General features: G+C 38.9%; 1 protein-coding gene across 1 annotated transcript in view; it reads right to left on the minus strand.

Moving 5' to 3' along the window:
• Window positions 1-10,385, minus strand: part of erfl3 (Ets2 repressor factor like 3) — an 82,734-nt gene extending 72,349 nt beyond the window's left edge. Inside the window, exon 1 of the mRNA XM_088326762.1 lies at window positions 9,995-10,385. Within this exon, the coding sequence (XP_088182888.1) occupies window positions 9,995-10,016 (22 nt within the window). The 5' untranslated portion in view covers window positions 10,017-10,385. The remainder of the gene's footprint in view (window positions 1-9,994) is intronic.
• Between the last annotated feature and the right edge of the window lie 12,342 nt (window positions 10,386-22,727).

Below are 22,727 nucleotides of genomic sequence, written 5' to 3' on the forward strand. Positions count from 1 at the left end.
ATTCATGTATTTATTTATTTTATTTTTTTATTTTTTTTACAAAAAGCATCTCTTGGTGACATTTAGGCTACACACTAACTAGCATATATTAAAATATAGATATTTTGCCAATATAAGTAATATGGACGCAATAGCAACAATCACAAATATTTGATTTCTCTTACCTGACATGAAGTGCTGCAAAGACGAGCATGTTTGATGAGTGCCTCGGTTCAATCTTTTTGCTTAATTGCATCTGATCACAAGTCTTCTCTTTCTTTTGTCAGGAGTGTCTGCTTGGATCCTGTAAAACTTCAATTTACAATCATTAACATTTTTTATCTGATCCTGGCACACAAACACCCAAAATGAAAACATTTTAAAAGTAAACTTGCAATAACGAAACTTAGTTTACTCAGTGTTTAGACCAGCACCGAGTATTGTTTTGCCTCCAGCTTCGACTGTGACATCACGCTAAATAAAAGGGTCTATACGGCAATTTCACTTTAAAATCCCCACCTCAGACTGGATTAATGTTGTTTGGGTGTATACTGTCCAGTAAATATAGGGCAGCGCTCTTTGTAATCAATCATAATCGCAATCAGACCAGGCCCGAGGACTTGTTCAGCTCTTCTGCACCACAAACTTTTCAATGTACAGCTTTATTTTGCTACCATTTAAATCTGGTGCAACTTCAATAGCCTGATGGGAGGTTAATGTGGTTCCCTGTCAAGGTTGAGGCCACCTTGTTGGTCATTGGGTCCAGACCTCCACCCCCAACAATAGTACTGATGGTCAAGGGCGACTAATAGCAGGGAGGTCCATTAGTGTCGACTGGCTGAGCACATTGTTCCCTTTGGTCACATTCCTGGCTAAATACGGACATTTTCACAACTATCCCCCATGACCCCCGGTTTCCTCTCACAGGGGTCATTCGTCAACTTATGAAAACATACATTTTCAAACTAGTTTGTTTATTGGTATAAAATGTTCAGGGTGTTTTCGCTGCCAGCCTTGCTAAAATCCTTGTTACCAGTCTCTTGCAGGCTAGCTAGAATAGGTTTTTGAAGTCTATAGCGGTCAATGGCAGCCTTGCTAAAATTGATCTTTGACTATGTTACCTTGCTAAAATAAGGCTTTGACTATTTTCGCCATCACTGGCCGCCTCGCAACAATACACCTTGGAAATCTATATCTGTCAATGGCAGCCTTGCTGAAATGGATCTTTGACATCGTTACCTGTCTATGGCACCCTTGCTACAATAGATCTTTGACATAAATAGAGTCTATGGCATCCTTGCTAAAATGTAGCTTGGACTACATTACCCGTCTTTGATAGCCTTACTAAAGTAGGTATTTTGACGTGTATACTCGTCAATGGCAGCCATGCTAAATTGGATCTTTGACATCGTTCCCAGATCATGGCAATCTTGCTACAGTAGATCTTTGACGTGTATAGCTATCAATGGCAGCATCACTAAAATGGATCTTTGACGTTGTTACCCATCTAAGGCACACTCGCGCATATAGGTATTTGATGTCTATAGCAGTCTATGGCACCCTCGCTACAATAATCTTTGGCATCTATAGCCGTCTATGGCAGCCTCACGAAAATAGAGATTTGACTATGTCACCCATCTCTGGCAGCCTTTGTAAAATAGATGTTTAATGTCTGTGGCAGTCTATGGCAGCTCGGGCTGAACAATTACCGAAATCAAATCAATATTGTAATGTGACATAATGAGAGTGTTTTTTTAAAGGATCTATAGTTCCATATTTGTGAGTGATATAACGTTTGGCCGACCAGAATTGTTGCAGTTCGGGTTTTCATTGCGCTGGCCAATCAGAGAGAAAAGTTTTAACGACACTAACCAAAAAAGGCGAGGCATGCCACACAACCACTGTGTCAGCAAACAGCATCCCAGAAGAGGGCACCGTTTTCTCAGGGTTTTCTCAAGATAAAGTACTAACAAAAAAATATAACCAGAACGCAAAATGCACTTTTTAAAAAAAAATCACAAATCAAATCGAAATTGCAATACTGGTCTGAAAAATTGTAGTTGTGTCGTGTGTAAATGTTAAGTCGTATAGCCCTAATAGCAGTCTTGCTTAAATGGATCTTTGACATCTATACCAGTCTTTGGCAACAAATGAGTTGATACATCAGTAAGCTATTTCTGATCGTTTTTCCTCAAATTTTACTAAAATAATCTGACATTTTAAGAAATGTACCTTTTTTTCTTAACAGGGTTCAATCACCAACTTTAAATGTCCCATTTGCATTTTAGAATTTTTTTCAGGCCTGAAGCACATTAAGCATTACTGAAATTGACAAACGACGATTGTTGGCAACAGGGAGTACGTATTCCCTAAATTGTCAGTTTGTAGAGCAACACAAATCTATTTTTATGCCACAACGAACCGTGGGACTTGTAATACAGAGACGAATTGTATACACAGACTCCAGGCCACTTACTGACTAAAACTGCTTTTTCTGTCCCAAAAACGAAGACGCTACAGTCCATATAAATAGGATACAACAGTTGTATCTGTCCATATGCAGAGTAAGTCGATGCTACTGGCAAGCTACATACCTGTAGAGCACAATTTCCAAATAGATGAAGCAATAAAGCAGACTTTTATTTTTTCACTAGACATGTAAATGTTTCATTTAGATTTGCAGTTCTGATTGGTTCGAGTTCACTCGCGCTCTTAAAAGTGATGCTGAAATGACCCAATGTACACAAAAATCTGCAGAATAGAAAAAAATCTGTCATGCACCAAGGGCGCAAAAATCAAACCTTGACATGGCAAGGGGAACCAGTAGAACTTAATTTTCCTGGTAAAATTAAACATGAATATTTTAACACTTGTGAAGCAATTAAGAAAATGTGTTTTTTTCCCTTCAATTTGAGATTTATAAAAGCGTGACTAAATTGACTCAAGAAATAGTCTTCTTTTTCATACCTAGTGTTCAAAATTATATTGAGAATAAAAGAAGACAAGTTTACTTTAATAATGAAAAATAACTACATAAAACTTTCCTGAGGACATGTATTATAAATACCATGAAAAAAACATTATTTTAGTGAAAAAAAGAAAGATAAAAACTACCCAATGTCAACCCTCTGGGGTTGTGCGTGGTCCTTGTTAATGATCGAAAAGAGGATAAGCATTATTGTTAAAAGGTGCCATCTATTTAAGTCGATCGTAGCACGGATAAACAACGATAAAACTACCTTTTTTTTTTTGCTTAGGTCAGCATTTCAGCAAGATAGTAACACATCATCACCTCGGTGAACAAACCTTCCCTTGATGGGAAACCTTTTGTGCGGCGGCAAAGATTGACAGGTGGTGGTTAGCTGTTAAATGATAGGAATTAGTGGGGAATACCCACACTTTGCCATACGGGGGGCACACTACGCGCCATTCGGCACCCTTTGCAAGACAATGAGAGTTCCCTGGCCCCCATGAGTCCTCCACAATCAGCCTCGGGGCCAGGCCCCCACTCCAGTCCCACCATTGTCCCCACTCTAGCCCCCGCAAACCCCAACACACGTACACAATGGCCACTCCAGAGCTTGGGGTCCAGATACTATGCAATTCCATCGCACAAGGACACACATAAGTCCTTATCCCATCAGGGGAAAAAAGAATAGGAAGAAAAAAATGTGATGAGTGCATAGTCAATTACAGTAGGCAAGTTTTTATTTCAGATCCTCGTACACGCAGGGGCGGGATCCCTATCCCCCAAATAATTGTTTCCATGTCTCGCCCTCCTATAATAAAGTTCCTACAGTAGCAAAGTAATTATTTGTACCCAAGTCAGATCAGTTAGCATTTTAGCAATAGTTAAGTCATAATAAAGATGGGATGCTTATTTGAGGTGTCCTTTAAAAGTTAAATACTTTCTCTGTTAAGTATGTATATTAACAAAGACTCCTTATAACTGTCTTCCACCCCGCTTATCTGCTTATCTTACTTTTAGCAAAGCTTTTTGGGTTGGAAAACTTTAGGTTCGAGGAATGGGGGCTGAGGAAGGATACTAGAGAGTGACGTCATACTTGTCCATACATTTCTCTTTTTTCTTTTTGTTAGTACAGCATAAAAATGGTGAAAGTAAAAAGAGGCAGATTTTAAATATAATCCAAATGTGCCAACCCAAACCCCCAAAAGTATGAAAAAGAAAAGTGTATTTTAATTAAATCGAAGAAATTTGTATACTTGCACTAATGGTGCCAGGAGATGGCAGCAGAGAGTTAAAAAGTTCAAAATTACATATAGACTCCTAAACGATATTGTTTGTTTGTTTGGTCTTCAACGCCAAAAAAGTACAACAAAATAGTCCATAGAAGGAAGAAAACACCTGTTGTGCACCATCAAAAGCTGAAGTTTAGTTTGAAGTAATTTAAGTTAAATTTTAGCGGCTTCCTGGGAAGGGATTAAATTAAAATATTTTCTTTACCTTGAGTTTTTTGTAGTTTTGTAGCAAATAGGCTAGTATTAGCAGCTATCAGCCATGACCTCATTACTAGCATTAATGGTTGAAGTCTATGTCACTAACATTAGCTGCTAAATCATCTAGTATCAACTACTAAATTGATGCTATCGGCTAAAGCGAAGCTAGCTACCACTCGTGTGGCTTGCTAACATATTCTAGAGAACATAGGAGCTAAATCTAGGCCACGGACTGCAGAAAAAAAGACGATCTATGGATATTTCCATTTTTGAAGATCACAATCTTGCTCGAGTCTGATTTAATATACCCCACTGGGAATTTGTACATTAATTAAGAATAAAATTCAAATTGAATTAAATTATGTCAGTGAGCATGTTAACATGCGGGTATAAATCTGATTGGGCACTGAATATTGTGAATATTCTGTGTTAAAAACCATCCGAATAAGGCCTTATTTCAACTGTGAGTATTCCGATTGCAAAGTTTGGGTTACTCTTTTCATTTTCCTGTTGCTTGTGCTTTTAGTATAGGTTGTCAAGTAATCTGATGGTCTGACCTCGATGGATGAATTTAGTGAGTGACATCGATGAAACCCTCTCTTATTCAAAAGCACACTGTAATATTTCACAACTGGATGTCCCTTTATAGCGTCCAGCAACCGAAAACTTGTGCTACAAAGCACATTGAAGAATACAAACTATGGAAACTCTAAGTGATAAAACTGCACCATTTTTTTCTTAGTTTTTGCTACAAGGTTTTGGGGTTTCGGGTGCATTATATGTGTATTTATGTAGCGCTTACTTGTGGGGAAAAAAAAAGAAAACGATGTCCCTTTATAATCAAAAGTTGAATGCAGAAACTACATCTATTTGCGTCATGACGTAGCTCTCATTTCTCCCCTGTAATCCGATTATTCGCAAACAGTATTTATACGGGGTTACTCGTTCATCTCTAGGCATGCAAACAATTCCTTCAGATTGCTCCAAAACTCCAATATTACCTTTCCAATCAGATATTTCTCTGCATGTAAATGTAGTCACAATTAATTTTACACACACTTGAACATGCTGAGGTCCTAAAACACGTCCTTGCTACATACAAGATATCAAAGCTGAAAAAGACACTTGTGACATTCACCAAACAGACGACACAAGCAAGCTCGCCTACACACATTCTGCATACATCGGACTCATAAACACAATCAATATTTAGTAGCTGCTTCCCAGAAGGCCGCGCCAACACAGTTCCTCGTAATAAAAGGTCTACAAGTTCACAGTGGGGATGTCCTGGACGGCTTGTCTTGGTTTTTGAGTGTGTTCAGGAATGTGGAGAGCTAGGGGGGGGCTACCCATGGGTGCAGAGTGACTCAGGATGGGACATAGTGCTGGGGGGAGGGGAGCAGAAAATGTCCCACTGCTCTAGAGAGAAAAGTGTGTTGAACAAAAATGCGCTGCAACACAGAAAACCTGAGTAATGCAAAAGACTCCCGGGATACGGCAGCCCTGTTTACAACATGTGCAAGATGTTTTTGAAGCCCCTATTTACGGTTTCGTTACTGATCAACATCAATTGAAAAACTTGCAGAATATTGTGTGCTTCAAAATACTTTGTCGATACTGGCTTTGGGTTCCAAGGATTGCAGTAATGCTAAAGGAAGAAGCAAAGACATATTAACCATGCAAATAAAGCTTGCAATTGGAGAAACCCCCACTACTTAGCCCTTCAAATTTCGATGGTGAACTCCTTCGCAGATTTTGAATTGAACTGAATTTGTCTTCATTGTCATTGATATAAACGTATCGTGCATTGTGTTCTGCAAACAGCGGAGACTGTTTAGGGAGGGCGCTTTGTTTAGGTGGGTGTGACTGTCTGTGTGTGCGACTGTGATAGGCTGATGAATGGTGTCAAACAGCAAGCGGAGGCTGCCTCCGTAAACAAACTGGGAAGCATAGCGACCACTATCTGTTAGTAGCTCAATACATTGAAAATAAATTAATAAATCAGATCTAACTCTCCGGAAAGTCGGAGGACCGCAAAGAAATGGCAGCGGGTGCTCTATTAAATGTTACCGCGTCCGGCAATTTACTGGGGTGGCGTTGGAAGCTAAAGCGTCCAGCCTACTGCTAACAGCTAGGCTAACAACTCTGCAGAGCCACCACTGTGGACACTGTATCTTTCCAACTCCATGTCCATTCTCCATGAAACGGATGACCTGGAGCTAAAATTCCCGGGAAACATTCAGATGGTTTTATTTTAATCATCGCAGAGATGTAGATCAATTCCAGATTGTCACGTCATTTGATCAAATTCATATAAATTGCATATTAGTAGGACTATATGCTATTTACTGTTATTTCAATGTTTATATCTAGGATATCGGGTATTCGTAGCCCATTAGCATGGGTTTGTATCCCTCGCTATAGAGGCAATTTCACTTTGCGATCCCCACTTCACAACGGATTAATATCATATCCCAGGGGTTTTACTGTAATTGACCACCTGTAAATAGTTTCCAAGTAGCAAAGTCCATCCATTATATGCACCGCTTATCTTCAGTTGGGTCGCGGGGGTGCTGGAGCCCATCCCAGCTATCTTCAGGCAGTGTGCAGGGGACACCCTGAACTGGTTGCCAGCCAGTCGCAGGGCACACAGGGACAGACAACTCACTCGCTCATTCACACCTAGGGACAATTCGAACCGGTCAATTAACCTGACATGAATGTAGGAAGAATATAGTGCCCGGAGGAAACCCACGCAAGCATGGGGAGAACATGCAAACTCCACAAAGGGGGTTTGATCTCATGACCTCAGAACTGTGCCGCACAAGCGCTAACCACTGCGCCGCAGTGCTGCCCAGAAGCAAAGTCGATTAAGTAAACTGGTCCAAGATTAGTAATATAACTCACACACAAGTCATTAACTTATAAAGTTGGCACAAATGCTCAACACTTCCTCCTTTACTTATTGAGGGCGTTAAGAAACGTTACGGATACAATTCACGCAATTATTTCAGGAATTAGACTGACAGACGTACATAGTGTTAACTGTAAAACTCAGCTCACTGCTGTATCCTGAAGCTGAGCCAATCCACCCAGCAAAAACTGGTTTGGAAGACGTTGAAAAATGTCTTCCTCAAGACGTGAAAATGGACCACATTAGATGAAGGAAAAACAACAAAAACAGCTATTTGAGGGATTATTTTATTCAATGTTTGATGTTTTGAACACAACCAATTTGTTACCCATCATATTAGGGACTAAATCGTGTCTAAAAACGACCAGAGTTAGTCCAAAATCCAATGTCCAAAAGATGTCGGCATTTGGTCAAGACGTTGAAAATATATTTAGGGGCTGAATTTGGACAACAATAAGTGATGCAAACACAATAGCTAATCTGGGCTTATTTTGGTCCATGTTGGATGCTTTGAACACAGCCTGAATCAAGATTTTCATTTTTTTTTATTAAATCGTATTCATAAACGACCAGATTTTACCCATAATCCAAAATCAAAAGACAACGTTTTGGTGGGTAAATCTGGACAACTTTAGACAAGGTAAACACAATCACAGCTATTTTTTAACTAAATTCGGTCCATGTCGAATGGGCTGAGCCTAGTCTGATTTTAGATATCGTTTTTTAGGGTAAATATGTCTAAAACAAACCGGATTCAGCCCAAATTAAACATATAAAAGATGTCTTCGTTCGGTCAAAAAATGAAAGTTGACAAACCTTTTTCAAGATGTGGACTTTTTGGCGGTCAATTAGGACCAATTAAGGCAATGTGCACAGAGTTAGGGCCTACTTTGGTCCATGTTAGATAGATTTAACATGACCTATTGTAGATTTCTATTCTTGGATTAAATTATGTCTAAAACTGACCAGATTTAGTCCAAAATCTAACGTACCAAAGGCAATCATCAGAAGAAAATGATAACAACTCTCTTATCAAATTCTTATCAAAACTTGTTGTTTATGTTGAATTTTGAGCTAAGCCACATCAGATCCATTTTAGACATGATTTAAACCCAAAAGGACATCTTAAATTGGATTGTTTCTAGCCCATTGAATATAGAAAAAGAAAATAGGACAAAGTGAGCCATTATTGTGTTTACCTTGTCTAATGTCGAATAATTTTAGCATCCAAAGTCTTTTCAGTGTTGTGCAAAAGACTTTTTTCAACTTTCACTTTACGACCAAATGAAGTCGTCATTTTATTTTTTTGGTGAGCTTAATTTAGCTTTCCAGACAAGTTGTGTGGTTGAAATCAACAGGTTTGTTAGTACAGTAGTTGTAAATGTTTAACAATCACAACAAAACATTAACAGTGCCAAAGAGGGGAGAACCAGTTAAGGGTTTGTCTTGGAGTTGTTTTGTAATTTAAATTTAAAAAAAAAAACGATGGTAATTTAGAATAAAAGGACGTTGATTTGAAAGAGCAAGAAGCTAAAGAAAATCTATTTGATTACATCGATTATTTAAATAAACGGAAAATAACTATATTACCAATTTATAATATTTTAAAACCTTTTACTTTTGTTTTTCGGATTCTTTTTTCTAGAATTATTATTTTTTATTCATCTTTTGGGGTCTGGTTTTCAGAATATGTTTTCCCTTCAGATTTTTGAAATAATTTCTGCAGAGGTTTCTGATTTTGGAAATATTGTTTTCAGGTATTTTTTTAGGAAAACTTTGAGTTTCGTTTAATATTTTTTTCAATTTATACTGTTTTTGGGGGATACGCAGGATTTTTAAAAATAGTTTATCAGAATACTTTTCTGTCGTATCACTCCCCTCCTTTTTTTCTTTCAGGAATAATTTGTTTTTGTCCAGTTATTATTTTTATGGGGTTTGTTATTCGTATTATTTTCCTGTTTTTCTGAATATTTTTTTCTGTTATCTGAAATATGGTTTTTCCAAGTTTTACTGAATAATTGACTCTTATTTAACTTTTTTCCCTGTTATTTTATAAATTGTATTTTTTTCCTCAATATTTTTCTGTGTATTTTTTTGTTGTTGTTGAAACTTTTCCTTTTTTCTGTTTTTTTTATCTTTTGTTTTTGCTGATTAAATTGTTTTTATTTGTCTTACTTTCCGGATTTTTTTTGGGGGGGAGAGTTTTTAAAGTTACCTCTTTTTTAATGTTTTATTTGTTTATGTGTTTATTCTTTTTACTGTATTTCCGAATAGTAGTCAGGAGTGTTAAATGTTTAACAGTCATAACAATACATTAAAATGTGGAATTATTTTCTACTTTAAAATGAAACGTAAAATTAAAAGTAATTTGATATAAATCGAATTAACCTGTCGTCTTCGGGACGTGAGTGGTTAAAAACTCAGGAAAACGATCTTAAATGATATTTGACATGAGATGTTAAAACTTTTCCTATAGTGGTCCCAACAGTAGAACAATTAAGATACAGTTTATATTCACATTTACATGTAAGCTGTATAAAATAGTAAAGATTGTCCTTCAAACGAGGACAATAAGAGGGTTAAAGAACTGTAGTAACAAGCACACACAAAAAAGTTTTAAAAAAAGACGATAATAAGTCTTACCGTTTTCCCCGGGGGTCTTCATGTCGTCCGTAAAAGTTGTCGAAAACTCCTCCGAATGGAGCTCCGACGGGCCCGCGTGGCGAGACTCAACTTTAGCCGATGTCCGGAACCTCTTGAACGGGTAACCGAACGACGAAGGTCCGCTTCGAAAAAAGTTCTCCTCCGAAGGAAAAAACAACTCGAAAAGGTGGGCTCAAAAGCGCTTTCACGCTCCCAGGAACTTGTTGGAGCAACTCCCCGGCGAGTGCGTATTCCTCCTCGGCAGCATCTTTCGACGAAGTCTCCGACAAGTCTGACGTGACTTAGCCGCGTGGAGGTCGCTCTAGACGGACTTTTGTTTTTCTTTTCCGCCCCCCTTCACTTCGGTTCGCCCGCCCGCTTCTCCGGAGATCACGCCGCTCTCTTTTTTTTCCTTCTTCTTGTTCAGTGTTGTGTGGTTCGCAAACGAAACGGCTCTATGAGGCAGCTCTTGGAGATTCACGTCGACAGCCGGCTCCCAGCCAATCAAGTTTCGATTCCCTTCGAGACGCTGATTTTTTTCTCTTGTGATTGGTCAAATTCATTTTTTTTAACGGATTGCATGTTGTTGGCACTGAAGCCCCAGTGTGAAATATTTAAACACTAGATGGCACTGTTGTCTAATGTGAAGGAAAACCAGTGCCGCAGAGCACAGCCTAGCAGCAAGATCCCAGGCAACATGGCGGCGACCTATGCCACGAAATAAAAGAAATACAAACCTCTCGACCTATGATTTTTATTTCATAAAAAGTAAATGGTATGATTATTTATAAGGGCAGCACGGCGGCGCAGTGGTTAGCGCTTGTGCGGCACAGTTCATGTCATGGGAACCTGTCGTGGGTTCAAATCCAGCTCCAGACTTTCTGTGCGGAGTTTGTATGTTCTCCCCGTGCTTGCGTGGGTTTCCTCCGGGCACTCCGGTTTCCTCCCACATTCCAAAAAACATGCATTTCAGGTGAATTGGCCGGTCCTAATTGTCCCTAGGTGTGAATGAGCGAATGAGTTGTCTGTCCCCGTGTGCCCTGCGATTGGCTGGCAACCAGTTCAGGGTGTCCCCTGCCCACTGCCCGAAGATGGCTGGGATGGGCTCCAGCCCCCCCGCGACCCTAATGAGGATAAGCGGTACGGCTAATGAGATGAGATGAGATTATTTATAAATGTTTGCCTAATATCTAAACCAATGTATTTTTATTTACTGAATGAAGGTTTTTGTATCACTAGGAGGAACTAAATAACATACACTTTCCTTTGAAGTTGAGTTGACCGAAAATAACCGAAATATGATGAGAAAAGACGAAAAAACTAAACGAAGATAGTTAAAAAAAATGAATAGAAAGGGAAGAATAGTTGACCAGGGAACAATCAAAATATGTCAATGAACGACCACAAAAACATACAAAAAAATGTCCAAAGAACAAACAAACATGACCAAATATTGACCAGGAAACAGAACAAATGTGACAAGAAACGATCAAAACATCGAACAAAAATTGCAAAGAAACATACACAAAAACGACCAAAGAATTTAGCCAATCAAAAAGGAACATGAGAAGAAACGACACATAAAAGAATAGAAAAGAACCAAAAACCACCCAAATTTGACCAGAAAACGACCAAATTATGAAGAGAAACAACAAAAAACAGACAAAAATATTCCAAAGAATGACCAAATATTGACACGGAAACGAACAAATATAGCAAGAAACGACCCAAAAGAATTGACAAAATGATCAAAAAATGCACACAAAAACGAACACATTATGATAAGAAACAACAACAAAAAACAGACAAAAATATTCCAAAGACTGACCAAATATTGACCAGGAAACAAACAAATATAGCAAGAAACGACCCAAAGGAATTGAGAAAATGATCAAAAAAATGCAAACAAAACGACCAAACAATGAAAAAAAATCACCAACTTAGCCAAGAAAAAAAGGAACATGAGAAGAAACAACCCAAAAAAGACAAGAAAAGTAACAAAATAACTACCCAAAACAGAAAACGACCAAATTTTCTAAAGTAATTTGGTGCATTAGGTTACATTCTAACTGGCAATGCGTGGATAAAGGCAACAAAAACTATCCTAAGAGCCGTTTGGTAGCTGAAAGAGCAGGCTCTTGTTAGTGAGCCGAGCTAGAAGATTCGATTCTCTAAAAAGAGCCGGAATTGCCATCACTATCTGGTTGCTACTCCTCTGCCCCGCCCCCTCCCTTCTTCTTCGTCGTCCTTTGGGTGTCGTGTTTCGCCTCCAAAGTCCCGCCCACACTGGGAGTTTAGGGGGGGAAAGGAATCAGTAGCCCTTCACCCTTCACCCCTCCCCCCTCTCTTTCTTCTTCTCTTTCTTTTTGGGGGCGTCATGTACGCTCACCACGTCGTTGCCATAGATACACGCCCAAGCGCGTGACGTCATTTCCGATGTGGGGGCTCGCGTTGACGTCAATCATGTGACAGGGCCACGTGCCATGATGTTCACATTGTTTGGGATGAATAATTTTAAAAATATGTAAAAACGTTGATGAATGATATGATGTTAAAGTGAATTATATATATATATATATATATATATATATATATATATATATATATATATATATATATATATATTTGTATATATATATATATATATATATATATACGTTGCGTCTAATGTAGACACATATTTAGATATTTACTTTTGGGAGAATGAGCTCCTTTTAGCAGAGTAAATTCAACTACTTTTAATTTATACATTTTAGTTGATGACAGCAGTTATCATAACAGTGAAATAATCCGATTACTAATTTAAAAAGTTTTTTTTTCATCACATAATGTGTTTTCTCAATTACTAGGTTTATAGACCATCTTAACTTCTTTCGTTTGATGAAAAAATGTATTTTAATCGTTGCATTTTGAATTAGTAATATGTTTGTATCTATAATACTTTTCTTAGGCATTGTTTTCTTTTTTTTTTTGGTTTGTATTTTTTTTTACCATTTTTCTCTGGTTATTTTTTTCAATTGAGTTTTTATGATTTATTTTTTATTTTGTTTCGGTTTTTCATATTAATTTGTTTCTGTTTCAGTAATTGCTTTATTCATTTTGGGTGTGTGTTTGTTTTTTGGATGGTATTTGGGTTATTTTCAGAGAGGAGGGGGAATTTTTTTCTGTTTTCCAAAATATTTCTGTTTATAGAAATCATACTTCTTTTTGAACTTTTTTCAATGCATTTATTTATTTATTTATTTTGCTGTTTGGCTGAATAATAGTTTTTTGGAACATTTTTGGGATTTTCCTGTTTTTGTTGTTTTATATTTCTTATTAATTTTGTTCCTTTTTTAAAATTCAATTTTACTTATTGTTTGATTTTTGTTTTCAGTTTTGGGAATATTCATTTCTTTTTTTGGGAATACAATAATTTAGTTTTGTTTTTTTGTTTCCCGATTATTTTTCTTTTTCCTCTTGAGATAAAATCTTCTTTTCTCAATGATTTGCTCCCGATTTCTACTTTTTCCCCAGTTTATCTGCTTTTTTTCAGAATATATTTTTCTGTATTCCAGAATATTTGTCTCTGTTTTTCAGAACAATATTTTCACGCAATATTTGTCATTTTTTTGAATGTTTGTTTTCTTTTGTTTTCCAGAATATTTTTTGGTGATTTTTTTTTTCAAATAGTTTTTGGAATATTTCTGATATGGTCAACTTTGGTGGGGAGTTTCAATGTGTATTTTTTAAACAAAAACTGTTTGTTTGGTTTATTTTTTTTCCCGAAAAATGTTTTGTTTCCTTTTTTTAAATTAAATTTTTTATAAGATATTTTTCTGTTTTCCAGAAAGTTTTTCTCTGTTTTTCTCAATATCGTTAGAGTTTTTATGTTTTTCAAAAAAATATTTTTGAGGGATTTTTTTATTCAATTGAGTTGAGTTCTATTTTTTTCTACATATTTTTTTTCTTATTTTTGTCTTAAAACTTGTTTCTACTTTTTTTTTCAGAATTTGTTTTTTATTTTTCCGAATGTTTTTTTAGGTTTTTGGCACATTCTTTTTTTCTTACCATTGACCATTTCTTCCTCAAGCAGACAGAGGCAGTAAAAAAAATCAAGTTAGTCCTCCTAGCAACAGGCAGCTAACATCCCTGTGGTGTGATTTACAAACAGGATTTCTTCCTGCCGGCTTTCATGCTGCCCATTTATTCTCACAGGAAACCAGCTGGGCCGCCTGATAAGAAAGAAACAGGACCCCAAATATATTTCAAACAAAAAAGAGAGACAAAAGGCTCTGTTGCTATCCTTTGTGCTACAACAAATAATAAGGGATTGGTTTTGTCCTGAAGACCAGTCGGAAAAACATATATACCGTATATATGGTGAGCGTGTCTGCTGCACAGTTCTGAGGTCATGGGATCAAATCCGGCTAAAGGCCTTCCTGTGCGGTGTTTGCATGTTCTCCCGTGCCTGCTCCAGTGTCCTCCCACATTCCAAAAACATGCATGTCAGGTTAATTGGTCGGTCCAAATTGTCCATAGATGTGAATGAGCGAATAAAATGTCTGTCTTTGTGTTTCCTGTGACTGTCTGGCATCCGGTTCAGGGTGTCCCCTACCCACTGCCCGAGGATAGCTGGGATGGGCTCCAGCACCCCCGCGGCCCTACTGAGGATAAGCGGTGCAGATAATGGATATATATATATATATATATATATATATATATATATATATATATATATATATATGTGTGTGCTTATTTATTTCTTATTGTATTTACTATCAAAAGAAAAAAAAAGAAAAAAAAACGTTTTGTAAAAATAATTTGAATACACGACTATAATAACTAGAATAAACCGGTATTCAAATGTACAAAATAAATAATCAGATTACAAATCAAAGCAAATGAAATTTTCCAATCTAAAAATGAATTTTCTGTCGCTATAATATTCTGTCCATCTCTGAGCAAACGTCTCACAAGCATCGTCCTTGTCCCTCGGTGTCATCCCTGTCCCGCTCTTTTAATTTGTCCCTCGGCCGTCCCTAATCAGGATGACAGGCAGACGCTAGCCAAAGAAAAAAGGGAGACACAAGACTTTGTCCCTCAGTCTTTCTGATTAAGCCTGTTGCCATAACAATCATTTTAATAAAAATGTAAAAAAAACAAAGGAAATGATTCAAAAATAGAACAAACCACAATATTTCTAATATTCAACCGTCCTGGTGTGTTCGGGTCAAAATGAGCCACCACTCCCCTAAATTATATATTTTTTAACCTGAAACTTGATGAATTTTCCAAGATTGGGTCCTACAGAAGAAAAAAATGAAATGTTTGAAACCGCATTCCTTTAGGAGCTGTTCCAAAAACGTAAAAAGATTATGTTTGGGTCAAAATGACCCACCAGGTGAGTCAAGTTGAAACAATGTCAGTATTTTAGTTGTGTTTTAGATCAGTAAGTGGCAGGATTATTATTTCTCATATTTTTAACGTATTGCACTGTTTTGCATTGAGCAGCACGGCAGCGCAGTGGTTAGCGCGTGTGCGGCACAGTTTTAAGGTCGTTATATCGAACCTTCCTGTGTGGAGTTTGCATGTTCTCTCCGTGCTTGTGTGGGTTTTGAAACACGTGCATTTCAGGTTAATTGGCCGATCCAAATCGTCCCTATATGTGAATGAGCGAGTGGGTTGTATGTCCCTGTTGGCCCTGCGATTGACTGGCAACCGGTTCAGGGTGTCCCCTGCCCACTGCTCCAGCCACCCCCCTTTTTTTTACTTTTTTTCATTCATTTCATATCAGCAATTTATTTAGCAAGTCATAACCTTACTTCCTAAGAAAGAATAGTGACTCACTTCCACATTTTGTTCTTCTCTCAGGATAAAGGTCAAGAAAAATCGGTATGACACAGATGGCTCCGAGTGTGAGCAATTAACATGGACGCAGGACGCAACCGAGTCCGGCCTTCGGCTACGCTACGGGTAACCTCCAACACGTGCACGTACCCAAACCATGTGTGAGAATCAAAATAAGAAGTGCACCGATACCAAGTAGTTAGTCTTGCAACGTAGGGCTTGTTACAGTTACTTCATTTAAAGTATAACTTAATTACGCCTCAGACTACTGACACCAGAAAATTAGCACGTATCTCCGAAAGTAACTATTTAGTTACAAATTACCATACACATACATACATACATAATTATTCAGTTAAATGCAATGCTTTAGTTCAATGTACAAGGTCAGGGCAGGCTGGTGGAAGATGTTGTTTACAGGAACGGGACGTACTGCTGATAGCACATCAGCACATCCAGACGTTGTTGACGCAGAACGGCCCAGCGTTGTTTTGAGAAGCCAGACATCAAGGCGCTCGTGGATGAGATTTTTAAGCCCAGGGGGGTTCCTCGGCATGCCCATGGGAGGAGCCGGCACACCATTATGCGGGGAGAAGATGGCCAACAGGAGAAAGCTAAAGGACTTCAGAAAAAGGCTTCCCAGAGACTCCAACGTCACGTCTTCGGCCGTCTCCTGTTTTACACTTAGTTCTGATGTCGTGAATAAATATGCCCCTGTATGAAAATGTCGGCTCTCCTGATAATTTTTCCCTCAAGAAACGAGCATGCATAAATTGTTGGGTGAATGTAGGTTGTGTTTGGTTAATGGAGTCAGATAACTAATTCGAACAGTTAGGTAAAGATGGTAGGTGAGCAAACTACGGCCCACAGGCCACATTCGGCCCTCAGGCTTTTTCATCCGGCCCGCCAAATGCAAATGGTCAAAATATATTGGCAGTTTATAATAGTACCTAGAGTACTACATATTAATACATATTACAAACTACATACGTTTTTTTGGTGCCACGTTGTTCGCCATTGTCCCATTGTGAGCCAACAAAAATACTACTACAGAAATATAATAAAGATACTACAATATTGCTACAAAACATAATATAAAATGTAGTGCTTAAAAAGAGGAACCTAATTTTTTTTTTTTTCAGTCTAAAAAGAAAAATACTCTTGCAATACTTAAAAAAATACTACTAAGACGACAGCCCAGTCTTTAGGTCCTCGGCTGTAGAGCGATGATGAATCCTGGTAGGCTCAAGAGATGGTTGGGACGAGGACCACAGGTTGCAGAGTGTTGAAGCAGAGGTTGACTGGTGGTGGCTTGAGGCTTCTCTGAAGTCCCTGATTTTGTCCCACCGGTTTCGCTGCCAGCTTGATCAAGCTTGGCTGCTGACCTGGCAAGGTTCTCTGGCTGCTTGTTGAGCTGAGACTTGGGACTGAGACTTTTGATCCAGTTCTTCTTGATAGGATATGCCCTCTTCCCTTGTAGCTGGCCAAATTCAGACTGCCCTTGCGAGGTGAGACGTGTACCAGCTCTGGGTTCCGGTCTCCTAGGATGGGCGGACCCCCTGTGGTGAAGTTGTCACGGCAACCTTTGATGCGAAAATGCAGCAAAAGCCCCCCAACCTCACATTCAAGCAATATCAGTCAGATGACATATCTATGTGATTGACTTTCAGATTCAGATTCAGATTCAGATCTACTTTATTGTCATTCTAGTACACGTGTATACAGAACGAAATGTCGGTACATCTGACCCGCCCAGTTTCCTTGAATGTACAGATATAAGTAAAAGTTGTATTGTATTATGGCTACGTATAGTATTTTACCATAGTGCCGATAGTGCAAGAGGAGTAGCTAACCAGATGTGCAAAATGGGCAGTCAGGTTAACAAGTCAGGTAAACAGTAACATTAACACTGTAACAATAACGCTGTAAGTACAATAGTGCAGAGAGCAATTGTGCAAGGAGTGGCAAGCTATAAAGAACTGCCAGTAGTGCAAAAAGTCAAATTAGCAGCCGTTTAGATTTAGGTTAACTACCAGTATATGTTAGATTGACCATTTAACAGTCTAATGGCCAGGGGGACTAGACTACTGCGGAACCTGGTGGTCCTGCACCGCACACTGCAGTACCTCTTCCCAGAGGCTAGCAGAGTGAACAGTCCATAATGGGGGTGAGAGGGGTCCCCGATAATGTTCTTAGCATGGGATAGGCAGCGCTTCTGGCCAATGTCCTGAATGGAGGGAAGTGTAGTCCCGATTATTTTCTCTGCTGTCCTCGTTACCCTCCTCACACTACCCCAGTCGGTAGCGCTGCAGCCTCCACACCACACAGAGATACAGCTGGTCAGGATACTCTCTATGGTGCCCCTGTAGAATGCGATGAGGGAAGGTCGGGGCAGGTGGGCTCTCCTCATCCTCCGCAGGAAGTACAGGCGTTGCTGTGCCCTCTTAACCAGTGATGCAGTGTTCACGGACCAGGTGAGTTTGTTTGTAATGTGCACCCCTAGGAACTTGATACTGCTGACAACCTCCACAGCCTTGTTGTTGATGCAAAGTGGGGCATGGTTGGGCTGGTTTTTCCTAAAGTCGACAATGATCTCTTTAGTTTTGTCAACATTCAGGACCAGGCTGTTGTCCCTGCACCAGCCCACCAACTGCTCCACCTCCTCTCTGTAGGCCAGGTCGTTGTCGTCCCTGATGAGGCCCACCACTGTTGTGTCGTCAGCATACTTCACGATGTGGTTTGTGGCGGACCTAGGGACGCAGTCGTGTGTCATCAAGGTGAACAGCAAGGGGCTCAGGACACAGCCTTGGGGGGAGCCCGTGCTGAGGTAGATGACATCTGAGATGTTCTGACCTATCCGCACTGATTGGGGTCTGTCACTGAGGAAGTCCAGCAGCCAGTTCCGCAGGGGGGTGTTGAAACCCAGGAGTCTCATTTTGTCTACCAGATGTTGTGGGATGATGGTGTTGAATGCTGAACTGAAGTCCAGGAACAGCATCCGCACATGGGTGTTCTTCTCCTCTAGGTGTGTCAGGCTCAGGTGAAGCGCAGAGGAGATGGCATCCCTGGTGGAGCGGTTTGTCCGGTAGGCAAACTGAAAGGGTCGAATGAGGAGGGGAGACTGGAGGTGATGTGCTCTTTAACCAGTCTCTCAAAGCACTTCATTATGATAGGAGTCAGTGCAACGGGCCGGTAATCGTTGAATGATAAGATCTGGGGTTTCTTTGGCACTGGGATGATGTTGGCAATTTTGAAGCATGATGGTACTTTGGCTTGGTCTAGCGAGGTGTTGAAAATGTCTGTTAGTACACAAGCCAGCTGATCGGCGCACTCCCTAAGTATCTGCCCCGGAATGTTGTCCGGGCCTGGAGCCTTCCTTGTGTTGACCCCTCTCAGGGTCTTTCTCACGTCAGTTGAGTCCAGGTGGAGTGCTCTTTCGTCCTGATTTGGAACCGCTTTCGCTGCAGGGGTGCCGTTTTGTGCCTCGAACCTTCCAAAGAATTTGTTGAGGTCATTCAGAAAGTCCATGCTAGTGTCCTGCACTGGGGCGGTGGTTGGCTTGTATTTGGTGATGGCCTGAATGCCTTTCCACATATCCCTGGTGTTGGTTGTACTGAGGAAACGTTCCTGGATTTTTTGACTGTGCGTTCGCTTAGCTAGTCTGATAGCATGGTTCAGGTTAGCCCTCGCTGATCTCAGCGCCTCCTTGTCACCAGATTTAAAAGCAAGGTTCCGTATAACTTATAACACAGTATTCACTTTACATGTCTTGCCATCGTTTAATCGTATTCTGACCAATTCTGACCAAACGTTGAACACCATGGCAAGTTCTTTAAATCCAATGTGGCCCCTCGACTCCCAAAGTTTGCGCACCCGAACAGTAGTGTTAGTGAGCATTTATGTTCCCCTCCAAAAAACAAGAAAATACGTTTTGGGAGTTGCAAATCGCAAAAGTGAAAACGTTCGAGACAGAAAAAGAGAGGTGGAGAGAGTGTTTGGCGTCTGAAGGGACAACAAGAGTGGCGAGGTGGCGGTTATTTCCCCCCTACGACTGACAACCCCCCCCCCCCCTCTACAGCAATGGGTGTAAAAGGAGAGAGTGAATGGCGGCTTTGTGAGGGGAGAACTTGTTTATTTTCAAGCTGGATCCCCACAAAACCGCCACAAAACGGACCAGGTCTCGTCTCGTCCTTGCACTTCTTTTCTCTTTTGGATTTTGACGAAAAATTGAAAGTTAAAAAGCTCTGAGGATGGAGAAATCCACACCAGCCAACTAAATAAGAGTGAAGCATAACTAGGGCCAAAGAAATATTTAACTAGAATGTAATATATGTTATTTTGCTCATTAATTTGTAGGATGTGTAGTAAAAAGCAGCACAGAAAAAGGATCGTCCAGTATAAGAGATTAAATTTTCATGTAAGAAAATTGGGACAAAACCATGTTAAATACAGAAAATAATTTTAATAATTTGATTATGAAAGAAATTTAATAAAAGTAAACAAAAGTGGTAAAGTTTTTTCCCCCTGCAAAAAATGTACGCCAATTTTCTTTTCTTTTTATGTTTTTCATTTTGTCGTTTTACTTTTATCTTTTTTGTCTTTATTCTTTCTCTCTATTTTTCTTTTTCCCAATTTTCTTTTGTCTTTTCTTTTTCTTTCTTTGATTTTTTTTTATCTCCGAATTTTAATTCTAGAAAGAAAAAAAATGAAAGTAAACTAAAGGGTAGGAGGAAGAAAGAGGGTGAAAAGAATAGGTAAAGTTTTCTCCCTTGAAAAAAATGTGTTAAGGGTGAGAAGTGTTCACAGATTTCCTTTTCTTTTTATGTTTTTCTCTTACTAGTTTTGTTTTTCATTTTTTCATTTTATTTTCTCTTCTTTTGCCTTTATTCTTTCTTTATTTTTTTATTTTTCCCAATTTCTTTTTTCTTTTCTTTTCCTTTCCTTTATTTATTTCCTTTTCCTTATTTATCCTTTTTTATTTTTTCTTCTCCAAATTGTAATTATAAGAAGAAGAAAATAAGTAAAAAAAGTTTAAAAAGTAAAAAAGCGTGAATGGATTAAAAACTTTGCCACATATAAGGTAATATTTTACTTGGTTCTAGAAATGAAAATACTTGAAATAAATTAGCAACATAATACTTCAAAGATGTAAAATATAGAGAATATCTTTGATATGACTTATTTAAAAATAGTTATTTAAAAATGTTGAAGTTAGATAAGGAATACAAATGTTTTTAGTTATTTTTCATTTTTTGTATTCTTTTTTCCCATTTTTCCTTTGCCTCTTTCTTTTTTAGTTTTTTTAGTTTTTCTTCTTTTGTGTTTGTTTTTTTTAAGTAAAACTTTAAAATAATACCTTCCTTATTTTAGTCGGAATAAAAACATAAATAAAATGAGCAAAAATCCAGCAATATTTTTTCTTTTAAAATATATTTTAAATCGTCCAACCCACTATTAAAGTGTTAATATTCAGTAAGAAAACATCACATGTTCAGACTGCTGTTGAATACCGAATATACTAATATGTACAGCACCCTATTTTGTTTTGATTTAAAAGCAGTATTAGGGTCCAGCAGACCACCCACCACCAGATGGCCCCAACCGGTGTTTTGAACTGGGCACCCGAATTACTTCTCAGGTGTGTGCAGTTATTACACACCTGTGCCCCATCATCCTGAACCCTTTAAGAGGACATTTTTGTTCAGCAAGCTAAGTCGGGTCATTTGGAGCTGTTCTTCCATCCTCCTTGCGTTATTTTTACCACCACGGTTCGTTTAGTTCTGGTTTCTTTGTTACTTTGCTTCTGGCAATTTTTTTGTTTTCGGTTTGGGGATTTTGTGCGTTGTTTTAAGCCAACTTGCTTGTTTGCTACTTTGTTCCTGATTTTGTGAATAAATACGCCCTTTTTTGGAGTACCTGCCTCGCCCATATGGGTTCATCATCACCATCATCAAATCTTATCAGGCTCATTTTATTTTTTTATCTCAGCCTTCTACATATTATTTTTTCATTATTTGAACACAGTCCTCTCTGCTAGTGGAACATGTTCATTTTTTTTCTATTATTTGAACTTGTTTTGCAAGTCAAATTTTGAAGAATGGTGCGAGTCGGTTGAAAAATCTTTAGGGCTCAAAGACAAAACCACATTCTCCCAGTCAAATCACCATGGCGATGAGTCAAGGAGAAAGAAAAAAAAGAGAACGGCAGCTAAAGTAAGTGTCAGGTAATGTGAGAAATTGAACTGCTGACGAGGGGGAAACAGGAAAGGGATCAGGTCTTAAATTTAAGGTCTTAAACTTTGGGGGGGGGGGGGGTGACATTGATGGACACCACAGGGAAGGTGAAGGAGGAAGTGGAAAAGAGGGAGCGTGGAATTCCTGGCCGGGTGACAGTTGCTATATTGGGCTCGGCGGGAGTGTTGACACGATCTGCCGCTTGGCAGCGAGAACAAAGTCTTCCTCGCCCCCGCCTTATGTCATTTTCACAGTACGGTGCGGGATGAGATATATTTTGGTCCCCTCTTTGCGGCAATAATAAATATTTTTGCCGTTCCCAAAGATTGTAACCTTACCGTGTTTACGTAGGGGAAGAGAGACGCAAAGACATGATAACCATGGAAATGAAGATTGCGGTTATCAAGAAATTTAAAGAAGTCACATAGATCGCTACCCTCGTTCAACAGTCGGAATTATTGGAAAAAAATGAGGTGATTAAAGCAAGGGAGTGTTGCTTGGCTATCATCATGAAGATGAGGGAACGCTTTTGGCTAACAATGAAATGAAATGAAATGATCTGCATTTATATAGCGCTTTTCAAGTCAATGACTTCCCAAAGTGCTTTACATTGTGCTTCACATTTCCCAATAGCGGCCGTGATCTGTGCAGCCATGTAAGGCGCTAACCTG

Source organism: Urocampus carinirostris, chromosome 2 (assembly GCF_059441175.1).
Source record: "Urocampus carinirostris isolate Australia breed hairy pipefish chromosome 2, RoL_Ucar_1.0, whole genome shotgun sequence".
Taxonomy (NCBI): Eukaryota; Metazoa; Chordata; class Actinopteri; order Syngnathiformes; family Syngnathidae; genus Urocampus; species Urocampus carinirostris.